Below are 21,935 nucleotides of genomic sequence, written 5' to 3'. Positions count from 1 at the left end.
TGCTAATTTATATCAATACTTACACACTGAAGCATGACACAAACACACACAGACACACTCATTAAAAACATCCCAATTCTGTGCTCAAAACAAACACAGCAGGAGATGCCACAACTCCGCAAGTCCCAAAGGGAAGACATTTTTAACAAAAGTGACATATATTGAAAAAAGAAAGAAAAAAAAAACGGTTGAGAGTTTTAGACATAAATTCCATAAAAACAGCATTTTCTGCTGGGTTAATGACTGAATTTCACTGCCCTGCCTGCCTCAGGTTGGCGCAGTGTTTCAGTAGACCAGAGGAAAACATGCAGAAATCAGCCGGTGATCGTTTGACGAATGACCGGTTAGATGGAAGCTCAAAAGTTTGGAGAAAGGAAAACAAATTTTATTTTTTGTTTCAGTGAGGTGAAGACAGAAAAAGCACAAAGATGTAAAGGAGCTATTGGCTACATTCACACAGCACAGGAATGCGACTCAAATTATCTTCTTTTGCCCGTATGCAACCAATACCTGCCTTTTCTTTTACTGCACTCTGAATGGCCCAATCCTGCTCTATTCACCCCCCCCCCCAAAAATTTACGCATTTTATCTGACTTTTATGTTATTGTCGTTAAACATGCGTTTCAATTCTGCACTATAAAAAACCAGATGTGGTAAACCCCGACGTAAGCAATGACAGAAAATTAAGATTAATTTAATGGAAGAAGTCTGCGTCAGTGAATCACACCGCATCACAATCTGCCCACTGTTTTCTGTTTTCTTTTTTATCAGCTTCCTTCATATTATGATCTTGTCACCACAGGCTTTCATTAATGTATAAACTTTAAAATTGATCCATAATCAACTCCATCTGTAAACAACGTGCTGCTTTGTCGACATCTACGTACTTCATCAGTAAACATGAAAGGCTTTGCAAATTTTGCCAGCCTCCTCTAAATCTACTCTCTTTGTAATACGCACATTGATGCTGCTGTTTAGCAACACTAATTGTTCTAATCGCTAACGCAAGATGCTAATGTCAGTTTCAAGTGCCATCTCAGTATTAATCTGCTCCCAGTATGAATGATTAGCGACCCCTCACAGTAGGGCGGTTGGAATAATCTCTTAAATGAATGCGGTCCTCGTATCTTCCTATTTTGCAGATAAACCAGAGACCAGAACTCCGCCACAAATTTCTAATGAGTGCAATCAGATCGTAATTAGACGTCCTGGCTGGTACGTTTAGTTTTAAAGTGAATTCTCCAGATGATCGCCCCTGCTCCCTTTCCCAGCAGCTGCATTTGCCCCCCAATAAAACCCCTCTGTACAGCAAGCCAAACTTTGCATTTAATGCCCCCATGTAGGAGCCCTCCTCTCTAAAGTGGAAATGAAAGTGCTCGCCTCAAACTTTACAACCCCTCAGCACCCACAGCTTCGCATTACTGCAACGCCGAGCTAATGCATGTAGCACTGTCCACCACTGCAAGTTTCAGGGAGAGAGAGAGAGAGAGAGAGAGAGAGGGTAGAGCTCTCAGAGACAAACAACTTTATCGCCCTTTTGTCTATTTGCGACCGTAATCCAACTTTTCTGGCTCTCGTTATTTCTGGGAAGCTGCTCAGGACTATCAGGTTACACCTCGCCGAGGCCCCCAGGCTCCGCTGGGTGAGGTGTTGTCCCTCTGCCGGGGACTCGACTCCACAGGAGATCCCGCATAATGAAATGTAAGCTGCAGCAACGCGCGACGGAACAAAAGCGGCGATACTGAAAGATAGCACAGACGTTTTCCACAAACAGAGCGGAGAACAGAACGTTCAGTCCAAACGGCACAATGTGCCGTCCGTCGGGATCGTCTAAGGGATTTATTTATCTGAAGGATTTCCCCGGCGAAGCCATTGCCTCGTCTTAGAAGAAGACTTCCTAACAATTAGAGTGATTTTGGTCATAAAACTCCTGAGCCACAAGAACTGAGGTGCTGGTTTGAGGGGAGGTTTGGTTTACCAATTCAAAGATTTGCTGAAGCTGCGTGATTATGATGCATTTCTACTGGGCAAAGCACCACGTTTGTTCACCTAAACAGTTATATAACCAGCCCTCTGAAGACAAGAGTTTCTGCTTTTCAGTAAAACAAATTTAAAGCTTGATTAAGTTCCCACCATCTATTTAAGCCAACAAGTAGACAAACAGCAAAAATATTTGAGATGTTATAAAAACAAAATGTGCTAAACGACTGTATATTCAGTTATGAGAGATTTAAGTGCCATTTGATGTGAGAGTACTTTCAGGGTTTCTTTGGCCTGGGGAGATTTAAATGACTGTATATTTTGATGAATGTGAGAGGGGGAGGAAATCATCAGATCTCATATCTTCTACCTTTTTAAACAGATTATGTCAAGATATATTTTTTCCTTCTGTTTTGACTCCATCACCTGCTCGAAGTAAATAAATACAAGAAATGAATTCTTACATTTCTTGTAAGAATTCAGATTTTTTAATTGATAAGGTCCAATTAATGATGTTTAAGTCCATATTGCCCACACTAGTCATATAAAGAGTTTGGAGACAAAGCTTTTCCAAGCTCCTATTGAGAATCCATTTTATTGAAAGACCAGAGGAGAGTAAGCCTGATTCTGTTGCCATTTGACTGAGGATTAGCGACCTGACCTCAAAGGTCAGAGGTTATCTGGTTTGGTTTGAGGCCGTCAGACAGCTTCATGGTGAGAAATAAATGCTGGAATTCCTCGTGTGGATAAGGCTCTCCATAAAGCACACACAGGTGCAACTAGTGTTGTCTAACCTTTAAGGATTTCTCTCTTCCCACAAATGTGGCTGGATGAACTCACAAGTGCAGATCGTGGAAAATATGCCACGTCCAAAAGCAGGAAGCAGGACTACAGCGGAGGGCATTCTGGGCAAATGCGACCACAGAAATAGGAGAAATGACTTGTGGTCTTTTAACAAAGACAAAGCAGACATTTTAGAGCCGCTAAAATGTAAACGCTTTTGTTCACAGAAGAAGAAGAAAACTTCTGTCTTCAGAGGTTTTGGTATAATTTCCTTCAGTGGTTCTTGCTGCAGCGCCACCCCTGGTCAGAGGTTTGTTCAAAGTGTTTGGTTCGTTTAACACAGTGCAGGGTCAAAGAGAACCGCAGCTGAAAATGCGACAAATGTTGCAACTTTGGTCCCCAATCAAACCGAGTCGATCAAAACTATCAGGTGTGTAAACATCCTTTGCCTCAGTCTGAAGTCTCTGAGAAGCTAAACCCAAAAAGAAAGCTAAAGAAAAAAGTGTCTCCACCAGCATGATGCAGCCACCACCATGTTTTCACTGTAGGAACAGATTTTAAAGAAAAGAGAAGAGAAGAAACAAAAAGAAAGACAGTTACAAATGCAAACTGTCACAACTAGAAGAAACGATCTAAGGCCGTGACAAAAGCATCCTCTGAAGTCATTAGTGCACAACTTTCTCAACAGTGGTTACAAAAAAAAGAAGAGAGAGAGAGAGGAAAACTCACAGACCACTATGCCCATTTACGGTCAGTCAGTGTTCTGCAAAGCTTGTTAAATAAATCAGATGGCCTCTGGAGAGAAAAACAAAACACTGAAGGCTCCTTCCAAACTCAGTTTCATCAACAAAGCAACAAGCTCAGGTCCTGGTGCGAGTCTCTACACTTCACATGCCTTCCTGTGCAAGGCACCATGAAGTCGTTCCATGTCTGAAGCCTGTGCTAACACAGCCTGTGGCTCGACGAAGCCAAGCAGCTTAAGGATTTTATTTTGAAATAAAAGAACATCTTCAATCAATTTCATGGCAACATCCACAAACACAGTCGCTGCAGTGCAGAGGATCATTCCCGGGCAATCAGACGATGCGATATCCTATTCTATCCTCCTGAGAGCTTCACAAAGTACATGCCATTCTCCGATCGCCTTCAATAACACAGAGCCAGCGAACATGTGGCTGGTTTATTTTTATGTTTTCTTGGCTGGTGTCGTCTGGAAGCGGAAATTCCCAGCAGCAGCAGCAGCAGAAGCATTTGGCTCACAGACTGGTAGTCATTTCATTAAGGGTGTCGGATACGGTGCAGCTATAAATCAAAGATGAAATCTTCTAACATGATTCATTTGAAGGTGAGATTGTTGCATTTAACCAAGAAAAGGGAATTTGGTTTTTCAGTAGCGGTCTATATTATTGAAGTTTCTCATACTCTGTGGTGTAAAAATAGACCTATCTTTTGAACATTCTCCACATATGAGCACTTTAACGTTTATGTGTCATGTTCAGATTTCACACAATAGTTTAAGACAAAGCCACACACAATTACAAAGTGAAAGGTTTTTAAAATTCCTGAAAAAAAAAGTGTGGCGTTTATTATTCACCCCTATTTACTCTGTTTCACAGGGACAAGAAAAAAGTTGTTGACAGAAACAACTATTAATTGTGATTGATTATTGGAATAATCAGCAATTAATTTAATTAGTAATCGATTGTTAACTGGAGTAAAGAGAATCAAAAAAAGGCCATTTACTGAAAAAAACTGAAAATTCTGGAAAAAAAAACCTCTGAGCACCCTTTGCTATCCAATTATTAATCAGTTAATCCAAAAATAAATAATCAACAGATTAGCTCTACGCTGTACTGATGTTAAGTCAAGCAGAAAGTCTGAACTTTTCACATGTTAATTTTAGTTTTTTACATGTGGATTATTCCTTTGCTACAAATGAACAAGTGACGTATAAAATGTTTATTTTCTTATTTTTTTACATATTGCACAAAAAAAGGCTTAAGTGGATATATGAATCTGCAGAATGTGTCAAAAAATTTTATTATCAAATTAATCATCAGAATGATTGATTACTGAAACAATTGTTAGTTGTGGCCCTAACAGAAACACATAAGAGTTCTTGAATATATTACAGACACTGTATAACTGGACATGCTGCGTGCAGTGACAGATAAATAAAAAAAAAAAAAAAAAAAAAAAAAAAAAAAACAAGTGATGGAATTAAAAGCTTTCAATTGCAATTGAGTCGATATTGTGCACTTTAAACGGTGAAGCGTGGTGGTGGTAGCTTCAATGCTTTTCTTCAGCAGTCAGATAAAAGCTAAATACAGGGCAATCCTGGAGGAAAAACCTTAACAGGCAGCAGAACACTTGCGTAGATCCTTATGTAGAAACTAATCCCGGTTCTCTAAAGCATTCACTTAGTTTGAGCTAAACTGCTAGACTGAAGCGAGCTGAGTGGATGCAAAGACGGAGAAAAACACCACAGCGAGATCTGAGTGGATCATGAAGGATGCACGGTTGGTGCTGCGCTTCTGTCACTCCATTTGTTTTTCAGAGGGAATCAAAGGCAAAACTCAAGGGCATAAATCTTCAAACTGAAAGGGGAAGGCATGGAAAGCTGTAGTAACAAATAAGGAATGTGAACAATAACATGCGGGTTCAACATTTTCCATCCAAAGTCATTAAAAAAAAAAAAGATTTATAGCAGGAGATTTAGGTTTGCGGAGAAACAACAAAGCGCACAAGATATTTTGGAGAAGTTTCATGTTTGCCCCACTTTCTTTGATATCCGACGTGTGACACTTGTAAGGAAAACCTTGTCACGGATTCTACTTTTACCTGTTGACTCCGCACGCCATAAACAAATCCCCTGCAAAAGGCTTGAAAGCGACAAATACATCCTTTGAAATGTGAAGAGCACAAGAGGGAGGGTTATAAATAAGCAGCCACACGCTCACTTTCTGTGCAAGTTTGGAGGAAGAACGGGGACATCGCTGAAAGACGGGAGCATTTCTCCATCAGTCAGAGGCCTCATGCCGAGAGGCTCTACTGATTGAATTGCGGCAGAACTCACTGTAAAAGTTGTGCTGAATTGCAGGAAAGTTACAGAAGGAGCCGAGCTTTATTTGATTTCCCGTGACTTCAAGGAAAAATGGAAACACGACGCCTCGGCGGACCATCAATTCAACATTGATACCAAAGCAGAAAATGAAACCACTCATTCCACTTAAAAATGGAACTTAAAGAGATTCCTCCCAACAAAACAGTGGAAACCCCCCTTTAAATTTACTCCCAGACTGTTAATCTAACCGCTTTCATAACAAGCCGCCACCATAGAACCACTTTACTGCACAGAAAGGCTAGACGGCTCATTAAAGTGACTCACACGGAGAGAAAATGGGAACAAACGTGACATATTTTTGTTCGGTGGCCGGCCGGCGGACCTCACCTGGACCTGCCCTTTGCCCATGATCTTGTCCACGATCTCGTTGTCGTCCTTGTTAAGCATGCTTTTGTCGAAACACTTCTCGTAGCACAGGATCCGCAGGTACTGGGAGCCCTCCAGCTCGATCTCAAACTCCTGGAAAACGATGTGGGCGGGAGAGAGGGAAATTTAAAACGGCTGACTGGACAGGAGGCACGGCGACGGGGCGACTTGTCGAGTGGCGACTAACTTCGTTCCACTGAGGCTCTGCGGTGTCTCTGAAGACCCGGGTCTTAGCCTTGCTCACAAAGTAACCAAATGAGTCCACTTCCAGGGTGCAGTACAAATCTATCAGAGAACAGAGAGAGAGAGACGAGTTTCATCAGACAAACATACAATCTGAATGCTTCATGCTTTGCTACTTGATTTAAAGTGAAGCTGCAACGGGTCTCTCCTGCCTAAATCTTCCAAACGTTTTGAAGTCAGATTGAAATTGCAAACACTAAAGTTCATGGCGAAGAGTTTCGGCCAAATATTTTCACAGCGACGTAAAATATGGAAGCTGCAACAATAGAGACAGGAAGGAAGGAGCAGAAAGAGGGAAGAATCAGTGAAGGTATGAAGATGGATGTATGGATGTATGGATGGATGGATGGACGGACGGACGGACGGACGGACGGCTGGCCGGCCAGCCGGCCGGCAGGCAGGCAGAAGTTGAACTGGAGAAGATCTAAACAGGATTTCGTTGCGTCACGTTGACATTTTGTCCTGGTTTCTCAGCTCATCTCAGTCTGTGCCGACCGTCGGCCTCAGCTGCTCTCCTCTCCTCCACAGCCTCATTCCTCTCTCCACCGGGACCTGCCCACCCTCACCCCCTTCATGAACCAATCAAGTCAGTAAACGGGTTTCTGCGGATCGAGCTGCCGGCTGCCTGTGATGCGTCTCCAGATCGTCGCGCAGCGCGGCCCTCGTCCTCCGGGGACGCCTCCACCTGACAGCATGATGGATGGCTGTGCGCTTTGACCTCTCACAGTGATAGGTGTGGGGGAATGTGTGTGAATCTCACCTTCGCATATTTACTCAAAGACTAAGAGAACATTGTATGGAAAGCACAAGAAAAGCCTGATCCACACCTTGGCTGCATTCAGATAACTATCAGAGGAACACGGATTCTTATTCCATCTGGTTTGACTCCATCTTTGTTTATTTTCTCAGCATCCTGAAAGGTTCGGGCATAATTCGTCCCAGTGAGGAAGAGATTAGTGCCAGTGGTATGAGGGAAGTTCAGCGGAGGGGAATTCAGCTGGACCGTGTGGGGAATGAAGCAATTATTGTACACTTCCCCTACATACATGTAGCTGCTTAGACAGCTGCATATGTCTTGATATTTAATAACAAAAAGTTTATTTTAACTGAAAGAAGGGAAAAAAAGAAGAACATTTATTCCTTTTTTGAAGTTTCTTAAAAATATATATATTTAAAGGTGTGGTGAATCAATACGCTGCAGAACCACCAAATTTTGGGTAAGATTTGAACATTCAGAGACACATTCAAGTCATGCAAATTTTAATCAGCTCTGGACTTTTGCTAGGCCACTCTAACATGAAGCTGATTTGGAGCTGTAGATGAAGCGTATGCTATCCCAGATTAGACATTTTCTAACAGGTTTTCTTAACCAGCTTCCTTGTTGCTGCTAAAGAGAAACATGCCCATGATGCTCATGCACACCACATTTCTCAGGTTTTAATTGGCAAAAAAGAAAAAAAAATCAAAACAGCAAAGAAAAAAACAGTCTATTGTTTTTCATTTTACACAAATATTTACTCCTTTGTGTCGGCCAATCACAAAAAATACCAAAAACTTTGAAGTTTGCGGTGAGGTTCAAGAGGTTTGAATGCATGTGGAAGTCGCCACGGCAACTGTCAACGTTGATAACTCCGCCGTATCCATGAACTGCTCTCTTATAGTCACAGCTGGCAGAAACTACGGCTGAAATGACTATCTGTATGAATTGTGATGGATGGATTATTGAAATAAGTAGTCGATTAATCATTATTGGGAGTATTTAGCCTAAGTCAAAACTGTGCAAAAATACAGATATTTTATATTCCGTATATCTGTCTTTGCTAAAACTCCTCAAGTGGCATAGTTTCAGCTTCACCTGCTTCAGATTTACTAAAGTAATGCTGTCGTTGCATCTGTTGCAATAAAATGCATGTTTTCTTATTTGAAGAAATGAACTAAATTGTTTATTTTCATATTTTAATGTATTTCTGCTATTGTTTAAGAAATGCTTACATGGTTACATCTGTAGAATGTGGCCATTTTTAGTTGTTTAAATGTTAGAATAATCAATTACTAAAATAATTATTAGTTGCAGCCCTACTCTCTGAAAGTCGACTTCCTTTCCTCCTAAAAAAAATGTATGAACCCCGACCCAAAAACTCAAACGAGGCCACAGAAAGCATATTTAGAGGGGCTTTCTTTTTTTGTTTTGGCTTCTCTGTACTGTATCCAGGGGGTCTTCGGCAAGCGGGGCAGAAGTCCATGAGTTTCCATTTTCCTGGCAAGTCACCATCAGGCTTGCCCATTGGGAGAGAGAAGTGGGGGAATAAATTGGTCAGCGTTGGGTCTCGACCTCTAAATACCGGGTAATGGATCCCATGCTTTTTCATCTTAATTAGCTAATGAGCACAGCCATTGTGTGTGTGTGTGCATGTGTGTGTACGCTCACACACAGGAGGCTAACCTGTGCCCGAGGCGACACTGAATGTTGGGTCAAACTGCGGGTCCACAGAGTTTAGAGGCAAGTGCTAATCAGTTGGACTAATCAGTGCTCTGCAGCCACCAGCTTGGCGGTTTCTAGGTTTCCCTTCAAGGCTTCAGGAGAAAATATTTGTTTTACAGGAACAAATAAAATGAGCAGAGAACAGGAGCTGTTTTTATTCAATCTAGAGAGGGAAAACTAATAAAAGCTGGGAAATGAGAAAACAAGGAGCCAACGCTGAATTGGACAGATGAAACAATACGGTTATCTATCCTTCCTTTGTCTAAGAGCAGATATTCTGTTCGGATGATTTCGAGGATGTCTGCTCACGTTTCTTAGCGTTTGGCCTACATGTTCTTATCTGGATCTGTTCACACTGTTCCTACACAGGCTGCAGAAAGCTGCTGTCACTTTGACAGATGGAAATAAAAACTCAGAATAAAATAGCATGATCTGCTTTTCACCTTTTTTTTGTTGTCGTTGTATTAGGTTAGACCTCCTTTTTAACAAGCAGTTTTTGTGGCACGCTCAACTCCCAGTTTCTGCTGCTGTGACCCAGTTAGACTAAGTTTTGCCCTGGGCTGAATTTAAAGCCACTTTCCCGTTGAGCAGAGATTGTTTTTGACACAAATAACAGACCCCAATAACGTCCTCTGTCCCATACTGATTAGTTTTAAAGTCTAGAACGGAAGGAAAAGCACGACGCGGCCTTAGAAATTGCTCATTTGTGTCACATTTACATTTTGAGAGGACTAATTACACAGAAATTGTGAAAGTTGTGGTTCTAAAACATGCAGCTTTAAGTCAGGTATCATGCTACCTTACACAGCTTAGCAGTGATGCACTCTGAGCAGAACTGCACTCATTAAGTCACGGATGATTTAACGTGGAACTTTTCTTCAGCTTAATCAGAAAAAAGTACCACTTGTTTCAATAACAGGCACACAGCTTCAGAGAGAGAAACTCATGTTCTAACATTAGCAATGAACCCTTCAGATGAAGTAGAAAAATCTCCTGTTACGTTTCATCCAAGTCTGAAAGGCTAATTCAAGGTTTTAAAATAGGCTGAGAACAACAGTTCCAGGTCGTCGTCTTCTTCTTCTCCAGCAGAGCGAAGCCGCACTGCAGCTGCTAAAAAATACAGCTGCAGTAACGCAGACGAGGACCAGAAAGGAAGCTCACATCACTGCAACTTTAATGTCTCTGCAATGGTGCTAAACAGATTTTATAAGCTGTGTAGGCTACTATAAGAAAAAAATCATAATCCCAATAGAAATAGACATAAAAAATTTCCAGATGAGTTAATTTTAACACATTTTACTGAAACGAAACAGCTTTTTGGGTCAATATGTGGTTTTCTCTTAGCAACAGAACAATCTTCAGAGAGTTCAACCGTGAGCTGCGTCTCTTTGGCCTTTAGGCTTTACTTATGTTAAGGAACTGCAGTTTGCCTTTCAGTAGGGTAGATGGCGCTGTAGATAAAATCTGCTTGTGTTCAACTGAGGGCAGCAGAAGAAAAGACTCTGTAATAAATACACATCTAATGCAACCCAGCTGTGAAGTTTAACCTTGCAAGTAACATTTTTGCTGTGTTACAAGCCTGTCAAATATTTACTAAATATTCCCTCCGTGTTTTTATTCAGCTGTTCTAATAAGCTTATATCTCAGTTTATTTGCTGCTCCTCGTTATAAATACGACACGATTTCATTTCCTTAGTTCTCCATTATATCTGACGTTTTGTTTCAGTTGTGAAATGACTTCATTTAGTTCAGCATTTTCCGGTAAGATTGGTTGCTGCTAGGTTTAGCTGTGATTAAAGGAAGTGAGTCATTTCTAATGCAGAAGACGATGTACGGCCATCAGAGTGACCTCCAAAAACACCGACGCACATCTACCCCTCACCATCACCATGGCTGCCATGCCCCACCCCGAATCTGCATGTTTCACTAGATGCTGGCCACAAATTGTATCAGAGAACCCACCTCACCACCCCAACATCTCCTCACGCATGCACACGCGTGNCTCATTTCAAACCCGTCAGCTCACTCCGCTCCATCAAGGATCAAACAGTCTTTCAGAGCAGAAAGAGAAAGCTTTCCAATCCATTAACCAGGACATTCTAGTGGACCAGCTTTCCTATACAGACGCAGGGCTGTCATGGTAACTGGAAAAAATAATAAATAATAAAAAGAAAAGTCATATCTCTCCCTCTCGGCCTCTGATATTTGATCTCGTATTTGTTCAATAAAGGTAGCAAAGTGTAGCGAAGCAGCAGTTGTTCACCGCTGTCACGTCTGAAACGGCCTCGGTGGTTTCAAACCCAACACCGCTCTCTGCCAATAACGAACCAATAGTTATGAAGAATGCACAAAGAAACTGTTGTTTAAAGTGGGCAATCTCAGAGCAAGTGAACAAAGCATTTCAGCATGTTTGGCTGCAGATCTGCATCGAAAGCGAGCGTGGCTGATTTTTATTCCAGTGCATCTGCCTGAAGTGCTTTCTGAGTCAGTTGAAATAGTGCAGGTTGTCAGAGACGCGGGCAGGCTGCCGTGACTGACTGGGCGTTAATGTTTCTGATGATCATATATATGTGGATTCCTGCAGGTTTTAGATATAAAACACAAAAAGCATGACGACTCACTGGCCGACTCCTTGAATCCCGTGGCAGAGCGGACGATCACATGCAGGAAGCCGTACAGGCCGGGGGTCTCCTCATCTGGAAAACAAGCCAACAGAGAAGTTAATGAAACATACCGTATCAGGTGAAATTAGAAACAGTATCGTACCACAATGAAAAGTTAGAAAAAGAGCTTCTTTTACGTAAAGATGTGGATTCATTTATGCATTTTCACCCCTGGTGTTAAAAACCTTCAGCTCTTATCACCTTAACCTTAACTTAAGGCTGGACAATAAATCAATAACAATATATATTGCAATGGACACACGATCTATATCAATAGATAATACTATATCAGATATTCAATGAATAGAATATTCACTGAACTTCAATTTAGAACCGCACAGCATTCTGGGGAATGTAGGCAGAGGAAAGAAGTCAGTTATTATTTGCTTAAATAAAAGAAACAATGACATGGATTGAAAACTGTGGATAAAAGGTGAAATGCCACACCACTGGTTTGGCAGTAATTCAGATATAAGGAAACTGATCAATAATTGTTGATGTCGACTGATATGAAATGCACAATGTCCTGATACGTTTTTTCAGCCGTACCGTCCAGCCATACTGTAACTTACTGAAAAATTTTATAATATTTATTTAGTGGGGAATTAAAACTCCATGTTTGGTAATTATTACTATTTTTAACACAATCCCCAAAGCCAACATAATCGGTTCCCCAAACTATTAAGTCAAACTAAATGTAAAAACAAACTCCAGTTCATTTTTGCTCAGAGTGTCTCCGTAAGCATAAAAAAAAAGAAAAGTACATTTCAGCATTTGAAGATCAGTCAGCCCAAACTATTTCTGTTGATGCTGCTGGTATAAGACTACACATCGTCAGCCAGCTGAGCTGAATGTTGTGTGGAAGAGCAGACAGAACCGCCCGCTCCTCAAAACATCTCGCCAACAAACACTTCAAGACGACGCATTCCTGCTCTGGTTAAATCCTGTGAAGTTTGCTTGTTTCCTGGTAAATAAACTACGATGAGGGTTGACAGGACTATAGTGAGGTCCAGCGTAGGTGGTGGAGGGGAGAACAGACAGCGTTGGGGTTAAATATGTGTGTGTGTATTTTCAATATGCAACTGGGAAGTTTCACAGGGAGGTGGTTCATAGAGTTCAGCTTCGGGGTGGCCTGTAAGCTTCTCCACCAAAACAGATCTTTACACATTTAATATGATATCAGGTAAATAATGAGTGACGTAAACAAGAGGGATTTCACTGAACGTAATTACGTTTTTAAATCCTCGTCTTTACATCCTACGTCACTCAAGTTGGTGCATTTATGCTGCGTTCTATCAAGGAGTTGGTCAAAAATATGCAAGATTTGAGTTTTCTTTAAAAACAAACTCAAATCATCTTTGGTTGAAACTTACCGTATTTGCGGTAACTGAGATGGAAAGCTTTTTTTACAGTAACACAATCATACTTGAACTTTTTTTTTTTACATTTTGTCACATTGCAACCACATGAGAAAGTAGAATTGAATGCTTTTAATCAAATCTGTATGGCCCAGTCAAAACACAATAGTGGGTTTCGGGTCATAAATCCTGCCGGTAGACGCATGCCAAAACAACTGTAGCGGTAATTGCTGCAAAAGGTGGTTCTACAAACACTTGACTCAAGGAGGCCCAATACAAACATATGCCAACCTTTTTTTTTTTTTTTATCTACAAAAACCCTTTGAAATGCTTGTATCGTATCCTTTGGCTTTATAATTATGCTTTAATCTGTGCTGGTCTGGTGTAAATAATTACAATAAAATAAATATCACCAGGTTTCATAAAGTCCAATTTAAGACTTTTAAGACCTTCTTTTAATGCCCCTTTAAGTGACGTTCAAGGTCACAAAAACTACAATGATGGTTGGGGAAATATGTTGAATTATAAGCAAGCATAGCAAGAATGTAGACCTGACTTTGTGCTTCTCACACGCAGCTCTCTACAGCCTCAACCTTCATATTTACAGGTTTAAAAAGCTTCTTTTTTTTTTTTTTGCACCTAACCTCAAATGGGTTGGCAGAAGAAGTCAGCCAGTGGCGAAAACAAACATTGCACAACCAACTGTTGATAAATTTACACCAAGATAGAGGCAAAAATAGAACTAGCTAGCTAGCAGCTTGTTAGCAGTAGCCTCAATCGCCTTGAGTCGCAGAAAACAATGGAGATGCTTTCATTCAAATCAAACCTTTACCTGACAGAAAAGTCCAGTGAGACAAAAATCGCATTAAATTGTCTTGGCGAAATTTAAGAAAATTTAAGACCAACTTACATTTTGTTTTAAGAATTTAAGCCAATTCAAGACCTTCATTTTACACCCACTAATGTAAGACTTTTTAAGGATGCACGGACACCCTGCCTACAAGCTGTTAGTAGAGGTAAATGTGAAGGTCAGTAGGTGGTCCATGTTAGCCTTGTGGTCATCAACTAATTCACTGAACTTTGGACGAAAAAAAAAAACAGCACCATTAGAATATTGTCTGACTTTTTATATCCCAAGTAAAAACACAATCTGCTATTTTTCTGTCATTACCTGGAGTGTAGACAAATTTTATGCCTGAGTTTAGAATTATAGGGAGCCTACAACACAGGTATTAGGTTACACAGCTGTGGCTTCAGTGTGGGTGCCACAGTGTAAAAACACGACTGCGGTGAATTCTTCCAGCCCTTCATCGTTTACAGGTATGCGAACCAAGAAACCTCCACAGCCTCATTAAATACCTCACTCGGTTTCTCTTGTGTAGGAATCAAACATTGTGTTCTCGAGACCTTCCTGCCAGCTTTGAGGATTTCAAGTGGATGACAGAACCTCTTGGCATTTGAGGGAGGGGATCAGAGCGGGTCGGCCAGATGGCTTTAATGTCATCCACCCCCCTCCACCTCAACCTCCCGTCTCTGAGAGGAGCTGCAATGCAGAGATCTGAAGCAAAAACAAACATAGGAGCTGGGATCTCATCGCCGACACACGGCGTGGCAGTGGCCGCTATGAGCTAGATGAGAAACATATTGCATCCCAGATTCGTCTCCTAAAGGGCCCCAGCTTTCTTTATGTGGCTGTTTTGTGCAAAACGGGGGAGGGGGGCACCATTGTGTGTGGATTTAAACTATGTGAGGGTTTAAACATAAGATTATAAAAGAGAGTCTTTGTGTGAGCGTGTCGTACCGTCTTTGTTGGTGGTGACGGGAATGTTGTGGACGGTTCGGAGTTTGAAACAGGAGCTGGTCAGGACCTGGAGCTCCACAGAAGTTAGCACACAAGCCTGGAGATCTGATTTAAAATTAAAAAAAACAGCAAAATTTGGTGTGACGTTTATTTTTAATTATGTCATACTTCATCCTTACTGTTTAATTAAAGCCAGTTACCTTTCTTTTGGAGTTTCTGGATGCTTTCTTTCCACTCTGCCCTCTCATAATCAGAAGAGAGGAGGAACAGATAGCTCTGCAAAAACATGCATACATGTTTTAATCAATAAATAACATTTTTAATAAAAATATTTTTTTCTTTTTTTGAAAGTCACCGAAAATAAGAAAAACCAAGATTTGGGGATTGGATTTTAGTGATTCTAATTCTAATCCATCACAAACGACTCAAAGGTTTATCGCTCCATCTAGTGGTCAGTCTTGAGCATTGCAACCACCAACAGTACCTTTCCATGTTTGTTGTGGATGCGGAATGGGATGGTGGGGGAATGCAGGAGTAGCCATGACTCCTGCTCATTCATCTTCTTCCTGAGACGCTCCGCACGGCTCTGACCCTTTGGAGCTTTCTGCACAAACACAGAAAAACAAACAAAGATGCTGTGTGGTTAGTTATCTGAAATAAGAGAGGTTTGTAAGAAGGAAGAGCGGAACTCTACTAGTGGCAAAACTCTCATCACAACACGCAAGTTTTTAGACTTAGCATGACTTTTGATTAGAACTTCAGCTTCAAAAAACGGGATAATTTTCCTCTTGTTTACTGTATCATGAATCTAGTTGTGGATTTATTAAATATATGACAAATTAGCAACTAAATTGTGAAGATAAAGTGACAAATAGAAAGAATACAAAATAAAATATTTGATTTATGAATTCTTTCATGGAATATATTGACATGTTTACTATTACTGCTCAAAATCTAACCGAAAATGTAAATTTGTGTCCTAAATAGCCTTGATGAGCTAATAGTGTCACTTAGCGCTGGAAAATATAATTAAAGCATTAAGCAGACATTCAGGGGGAAGACGGTGCCTATTTATGTATATAATAGCAAGAGAAAACAACTTTGAAATCTCAAAAAACATAAGTTGCAAGAAGAAAATACCACCTGCTGAAAGCTACAAGTACAGGAGAAAAATAAGAGAAAAGTTTTGTTTACTTTTGCAAATAATTTTTCTAATCAAATACATTTTCTAAATTGCGTTTGTCAATGTTTCTACTTCCAAATGAATCAGGTAAAAACATGCATCATCCCTCTGTCGTTTATCATCTGAGGCATCACTGAAAACACAATACTGGTTGTCATGTATCCAGTCAGCAGGCGATCTAAACGTTATGAGAAATGCTTCCTAAGATCAGGACCTGGTGTTTTCTGTTGGATGAAAAAAAGAAGAAGAAATTTGTACTTTTTCAGTTTAACTTCACTGCATCTGCTTTGTTTATAGGTAAAATGAGGGCAACTTCAACCAGATTAAAAAAAAAAGAAAAAAAGAAAAAAAACTTCCTTGAGCTCCTCTTCAGATTTTCAAAAATCTCCTGCCAACATCAATGCTGCCAGTTCATATTCAGCTCTCAATCATTTCATATAAAAAGACTGGAGAAGCTATAAAGCGTAAGCTCTACGCCGTTAAGAGCATTTCATAACTGCAGGGTTTTAATTTTTTTTTTTTTTTTGTCAGGACTGAAAGAAAAAGCAAATAAATCCTCTCAGTCTTCACCAGGAAGCTGTGAGTCAGAGCCTCCCAGACAACAATCAGCTGAATCTCTCCCTCCACCGGCCTCTGGTGCCTGGAAATACCAGCAGTGGCCACTCAGTGTGCCCCGAGTGGGCGAGCCAAGCGCCGTGAGAGGGCAATAACAGGAACTCTCCGCTCTTGATGGCGGCGATACAACTCGGCCTGGATGACGCTGTGCATTACTGAATGTACTCGAAACTGTTAGGAGTCGCAACATCTGATATTTCAGTTCTTTATAGCAGCTGATTTGTTTTTAGCACTAACGAGGATTAACAAGACGCAATGACACAACGGCGCATTTTGCAGAGCATTTCCACAACAGAAACCGGGTTGTTATCCTGGGATAATTTTTTCTTTTTTTACCTCCATCTCACCACAAAATAGTAGTACTTCTTAGATCTAGCCTAAACTAATTTTAGGTGGTCGCAATGATGCTCAACATTCCTCCACTTGAGACATTTCACTAATAAAACTCCTTGACAGTTTATGCTGTTCTGTTAACTTTAAAACTGAGATAGTTACTAATTTACTACATTCGTTAGCAAATGAAACAATTAATCCCAGCCACTTGAATTTCGCAGTGAAATTACACTGCGACTGTGTAATTTCACAAGACTTTAAGTTTTAGGGTCCCGATTCAATTCAGAAACAAATTAATTCAGAAACCATTTTTTTCTGTTTAAACAATCAAAAATGAAGATTAAACTATGACAAGAGCAAAAGACAATGAGAGCAAATAGAACATGTAAAATTATTCTTTAAGGTTCCATACTGGACCAAATTTAATCCGTTTATAAACAAGTTCGTGCATAAAATATAATTTTACAAAAATTAAGCACACTTCAATCTACCATAGTGTACTGACGACCTTTGACCAAAAATAAAATACACTATACCGACGCAGGGCATTTATGTTTTGTAAATCTCCACAACTTGAGTTTGAAATAAAATAGACTTTGCTGTCTTAACCAAGGTGCATTCAAATTAAACCTTGAACAATCGCGCTCTCTTCATGCTAACTGCTAGCGAACTCTATTCAGACACAGGGAGCTAGCTGCTAACTATGTTGCTGTACAGTGGCTGAATGAACGTGTAATGAGATATGCAGTGGACTCGCAAATAGAAGTACGACTTATAAGCATTTTAAAATTGATTTTTGAGCATTTTGAATTGATTCAGAATGGCTAGAACGAGGAATTGTGATTTGATATTTCTTTGTCTCTTTAAAATATAAAATTCCGTAAATTATTACAAAATTCCTTTGACTTTAAAAAGATTTTAATTCAATTTCGGGGTATAAACGCTGTAAAATAATCACGGCAAACTGTGCTGTATTTGCTCAAACTTCTTGTCAGCTTCAAAATGAATTAAACAGGAAGCATGCGTCTCTAAAATCCAATCAGGTTATTTGCCGTGACTTTATATAAGCTAAATTGTGATTGCTGTAATGGAATCATTGTTTATGGTTTTACTCTCATAACTCCAGGATTTATATTTTTGTAACAAGAATTTTATTTCCCACCACACTCAACACGATCACGTAGAAAGAGGAGCGTTCTTCTCGGTATCAGCAGGCACACGGTTTACGAAATCGCAATTGTTTTGTACCACATAGTGGGAAAACATCAAACAATGTCCTGTGGAAAAATACAAAGTTCTGGAAATTAAGCTTTGGGGGAATAACATTAAAATGTTGCAAAGTTAGGATGCCAAGGTGAATCATACGAAAACAAAAGGTCCCAACCAGAGCAGGAAAGCCACAACTAGCTAAAAAAACAACAACCACAAAACATTTGTTCATTTTGCTTAATATTTTTAGATGTTGGTGCTGTCCCAGGACAAACATGAGGGTGGGTGACAAAAGCACAGTTAAAAATAAAGATACAGTCGTTCCAGTAAGGAGTCACTTACATCACTTACATAAACACAAATCTCCACGGAAGTCTGACATTCACTTGTTTGTGCTCATCTTTGTCCTAACAGCAAAAGATTCAGCTGATGATTAGATGTAATGAGAACTGGAAAGTCCCAGTTTGAAATAAAAACATTGGCGGCTACCTTGATAAAGAAAAAAAAAAATCTCTTTCTCCAATAAAAAAATAAAAACTCTCAGTCTAGGACTTTTGTATTATCACAACAAGAAATAAGTTTCAGTCCATTCAGGAAGCTGAATTAAAGATCAGGACCTACATAAATAGAGTTTGGATTAGGGGAAAAAACAAAAGTAAACAAAGCTTACCTTCTCTTTCTGTATCTCATTCTTTAAAACCGAGATCTTCATCTTCATCTCCTCGATCTCGTGCTCCGGCAGAACCTGGATGCTCGGACACGAGTCTGAGTCGTCCAGGGTTTGGAAAGTTAAATCAGCCAGAGGGATGTACCACTTGCACTCGTACTGCTGGTGGCGACTGAGCACACACACACACGCACACGCACACGCACACGCACGCACACGCACGCACAGACAGAACGGGTAGAAATTAGTTAAAGTCAAACAAAACAATATGATGATTTACACATCTTTGCTAAAGCTAGAATATTTGCATATTCAGCCAAGACCATTAAGGGACAGCAATCGGATAAATAAGAGCACCATCTTTTAAAGGTCTATTCCCTAATTTTCCATTTATAAAATGGTCTGTGTCTCTATTAAGTAGGTTAAGGTAACTTGGAAGCTGCAGAATAATAGATTGTCCTTAGTCTATTTGTGTCACAAATCTATATTAATGAAAATGATGCATGTGGAGTGTCAGCTCCACTCGATGAGGGGCTGCAGACAATAATGTCCTGCGTCACTAATGAGCATTAAATGATCATGCAGCACACTCCATTCATTATAACACCACACTTGCTCAGACAGCTAATCAAGAGTGCATACATAAAGACGCCATTTTGGTATTAGCACCGCAGCACGCATTGTCTTCATCATTTTAAGCAATTAAGCAAGACGAATGTGAGCAAAACACATCAAATGGATGACCATAATCATCGCATGAGTCTTCAAAATAACAATCAAAGCAGCTTTCATCTGCATACAGTCAAATTACATAAGTCCTTCAAGTTTTTTGATGAAATTTCCTCAAAATCAACAGATCCTCGCTCTTTTCAGCGTTGCGCATAATTGAGTCTACTGCAAATTTTCCACAAAAATGATCAAAAACGTTAAGTGACTACTAATTCCCATCTGCAGGTGGCAGCATTCCTGACATCTACTGTGCTGCTGCCTCAGCCTTACTTGATGTTGAGTTAAAGTTTAATACGGAGTCACAAAAAGTCACATTTACTGTCATCCATGAGCACAAATGTCACAAAATAAGTAGCTACACAAAAAGTAGCTACACAAAATAAGCGACTTTTTTTTTTTTTAAATTACAGTACAATGAATATTATTTTAATTTTAAGTAGTACATACTAAATGTAGACACATCTGTTTATTAATATTTTAACAGTTTGTTAAAGGGTTTTATCAATATATTCTGGCACGTCCAGCCCTTTGAGAACATTCTTGATCTTGAATTCATAATGTTGGACGTTCTCAAAAGGCACATTCGAGAACATCGATGTCAAACTTAGATTTAAGAAAATAATAATAATGATAACAACACTGCACTTTGTCAATGTAGTTAACTAAAGTTATAACCTGCTAACAGCCAGGTAATTCCTTTTTTTAACATGACATTACTTTAGGACTATAAGATGTCATTTTTCCAGAGTTTGTGTTGCATGTTTTGTCTGACATGGGAATAATTTAACCCTTTCGTTGCCAGACATGGTAAGACATCTTGCCATATATTTCCTACATCGTGAACACAAATTATTATCAAATTATTATCTTGGAATTGAGCAGGATTAGAGATGATTGAGTTTCTGCATGATTGCTCTGCTCCATGTGTCGCTTGGCGGAGGCATGCTGTGATAACGGCACAGGCCATTATTGTTGACTTTCAGCCGTGGTAGTTATGGCAACAATCGGAGCGAGGAGTGAGGGATGATGAGAACCACAAAAAGACACGATCAGGCTTAAAGGAGGAGAGATCTGTTTTGGTCACTTGCTTTTACTGTACAAGCAGCTCAAAACAAAAATGCCTTTTTTTTTTTTTTCATATTTGTTAAAACTGTCACTATTTATGACACAGATAATCCGTGAGAAATTCTTCCGCCTCCTCCCGGTGGCCCTTCCGCCATCTGTGGAAATACGCCGCTCCCGGTCAGAAACAACCAATCAGAGCTGGGAGGAGGGTTTCAGCACACGCATATTGTTTGACATTTGCCTGCTGAGAGAACAAAGGCTAATAGTGCATTTGTAATGTTGGCATCATCGTTACGTCTGACTGGCAGAAGCTAAGAGAGACAAATCCTAAAACCTCAACAACTTGGACCTCATCACCAAAGTGAAATCATCAAGAAAAGGTTGAGATTTTGTCATTGGTTATTGAGAACAACTGTAATGACTGTAGATATATTATGTTCTATCCAAAGGTGAAGCATTTTTATTTTGCAAGTGTATGACTCCTTCTACTCTTATTTGTGCAAAATGTCTCTCTCATTCCCATATCTGAAATAAACACCAAGGTTAAATGAAAAATAATTTCAATCTAAATCTGCCAGGAGTAGAAATAAAATATACACATCACTTGTCACAGCTGCAGCCTGTGGATCAGACAGATTTTTAAGACTAAACTTGACAGAGTGAATTTTAAAGTCATTTTTTTCCAACATCAGAGTGAGCCGAGTTGAAGTCTGAAGGCTGAGATTTTCTTTCGGCAGTTCCAGTAGGAGACTGGATCACAGATTTTCAGTCCGACCGATGACACTCACCCCACAGCCGTCTTCTTCATCTTGGCACAGAGAAGCAGGTCAGTGAAGAGGAAGACGTGTCGGAGCTTCCTGGAGCTTTCCGACACCTCCACCAGAAATCCATCCTTTACCAGCTGACGCGCCTGGAAAAACACCAGAGGTAAACTCCTACTGGCAGATTAAAAACGCGCACAGGGCGGCAGGACGATCACTTCAAAGGGAGGCATCATTTGAATAGACTCAGCTGTATTTGTGTGAGAATCCTGCGGTTGCAAAGATTGTGGTTTTTAATTATTATTATTTTTTCTTTTTAGTGCCACGTACCTCTCCTTTAGGCGTAGTGACGGCGGTCCTGCGAGGGTCAATCTCCTCGTTGATGGAGGAGAGGAAGTTTTGAGAGATCCGCAGCGCGTCCTGCAGCAGAGGGAAGTCTGGGTGGTCCTTGGGCGTGTGCTTCAGCAGGTCCTGTTCCAGTCAACAAACAAATCAAACCATCTTAAAAATGCATTCAGTCAGACGCTCTAGTTTTTAATTTTCTGTCAAACAAGGAACATTTTCACTACAGTA

The 21,935-nt window shown here is 40.2% G+C and overlaps 1 protein-coding gene across 4 annotated transcripts in view; it reads right to left on the bottom strand.

The window, feature by feature from the left end:
• abr (ABR activator of RhoGEF and GTPase) overlaps positions 1 to 21,935 on the bottom strand; it is a 135,384-nt gene that overhangs the window by 34,727 nt on the left and 78,722 nt on the right. For all 4 annotated transcript variants that reach the window (XM_008428046.2, XM_008428048.2, XM_008428050.2 and 1 more), the window contains 9 exons: positions 21,693 to 21,833; positions 21,390 to 21,511; positions 18,811 to 18,979; positions 15,285 to 15,404; positions 15,001 to 15,076; positions 14,801 to 14,905; positions 11,600 to 11,674; positions 6,441 to 6,538; positions 6,215 to 6,346 (listed from right to left, as the gene is read on the bottom strand). In XM_008428046.2, the coding sequence (XP_008426268.1) occupies positions 6,215 to 6,346; positions 6,441 to 6,538; positions 11,600 to 11,674; positions 14,801 to 14,905; positions 15,001 to 15,076; positions 15,285 to 15,404; positions 18,811 to 18,979; positions 21,390 to 21,511; positions 21,693 to 21,833 (1,038 nt within the window). The remainder of the gene's footprint in view (positions 1 to 6,214; positions 6,347 to 6,440; positions 6,539 to 11,599; positions 11,675 to 14,800; positions 14,906 to 15,000; positions 15,077 to 15,284; positions 15,405 to 18,810; positions 18,980 to 21,389; positions 21,512 to 21,692; positions 21,834 to 21,935) is intronic.

This window comes from Poecilia reticulata, linkage group LG14, assembly GCF_000633615.1.
Source record: "Poecilia reticulata strain Guanapo linkage group LG14, Guppy_female_1.0+MT, whole genome shotgun sequence".
Lineage (NCBI taxonomy): Eukaryota > Metazoa > Chordata > Actinopteri > Cyprinodontiformes > Poeciliidae > Poecilia > Poecilia reticulata.
This window is presented reverse-complemented; position numbering and strand designations above follow the sequence as displayed.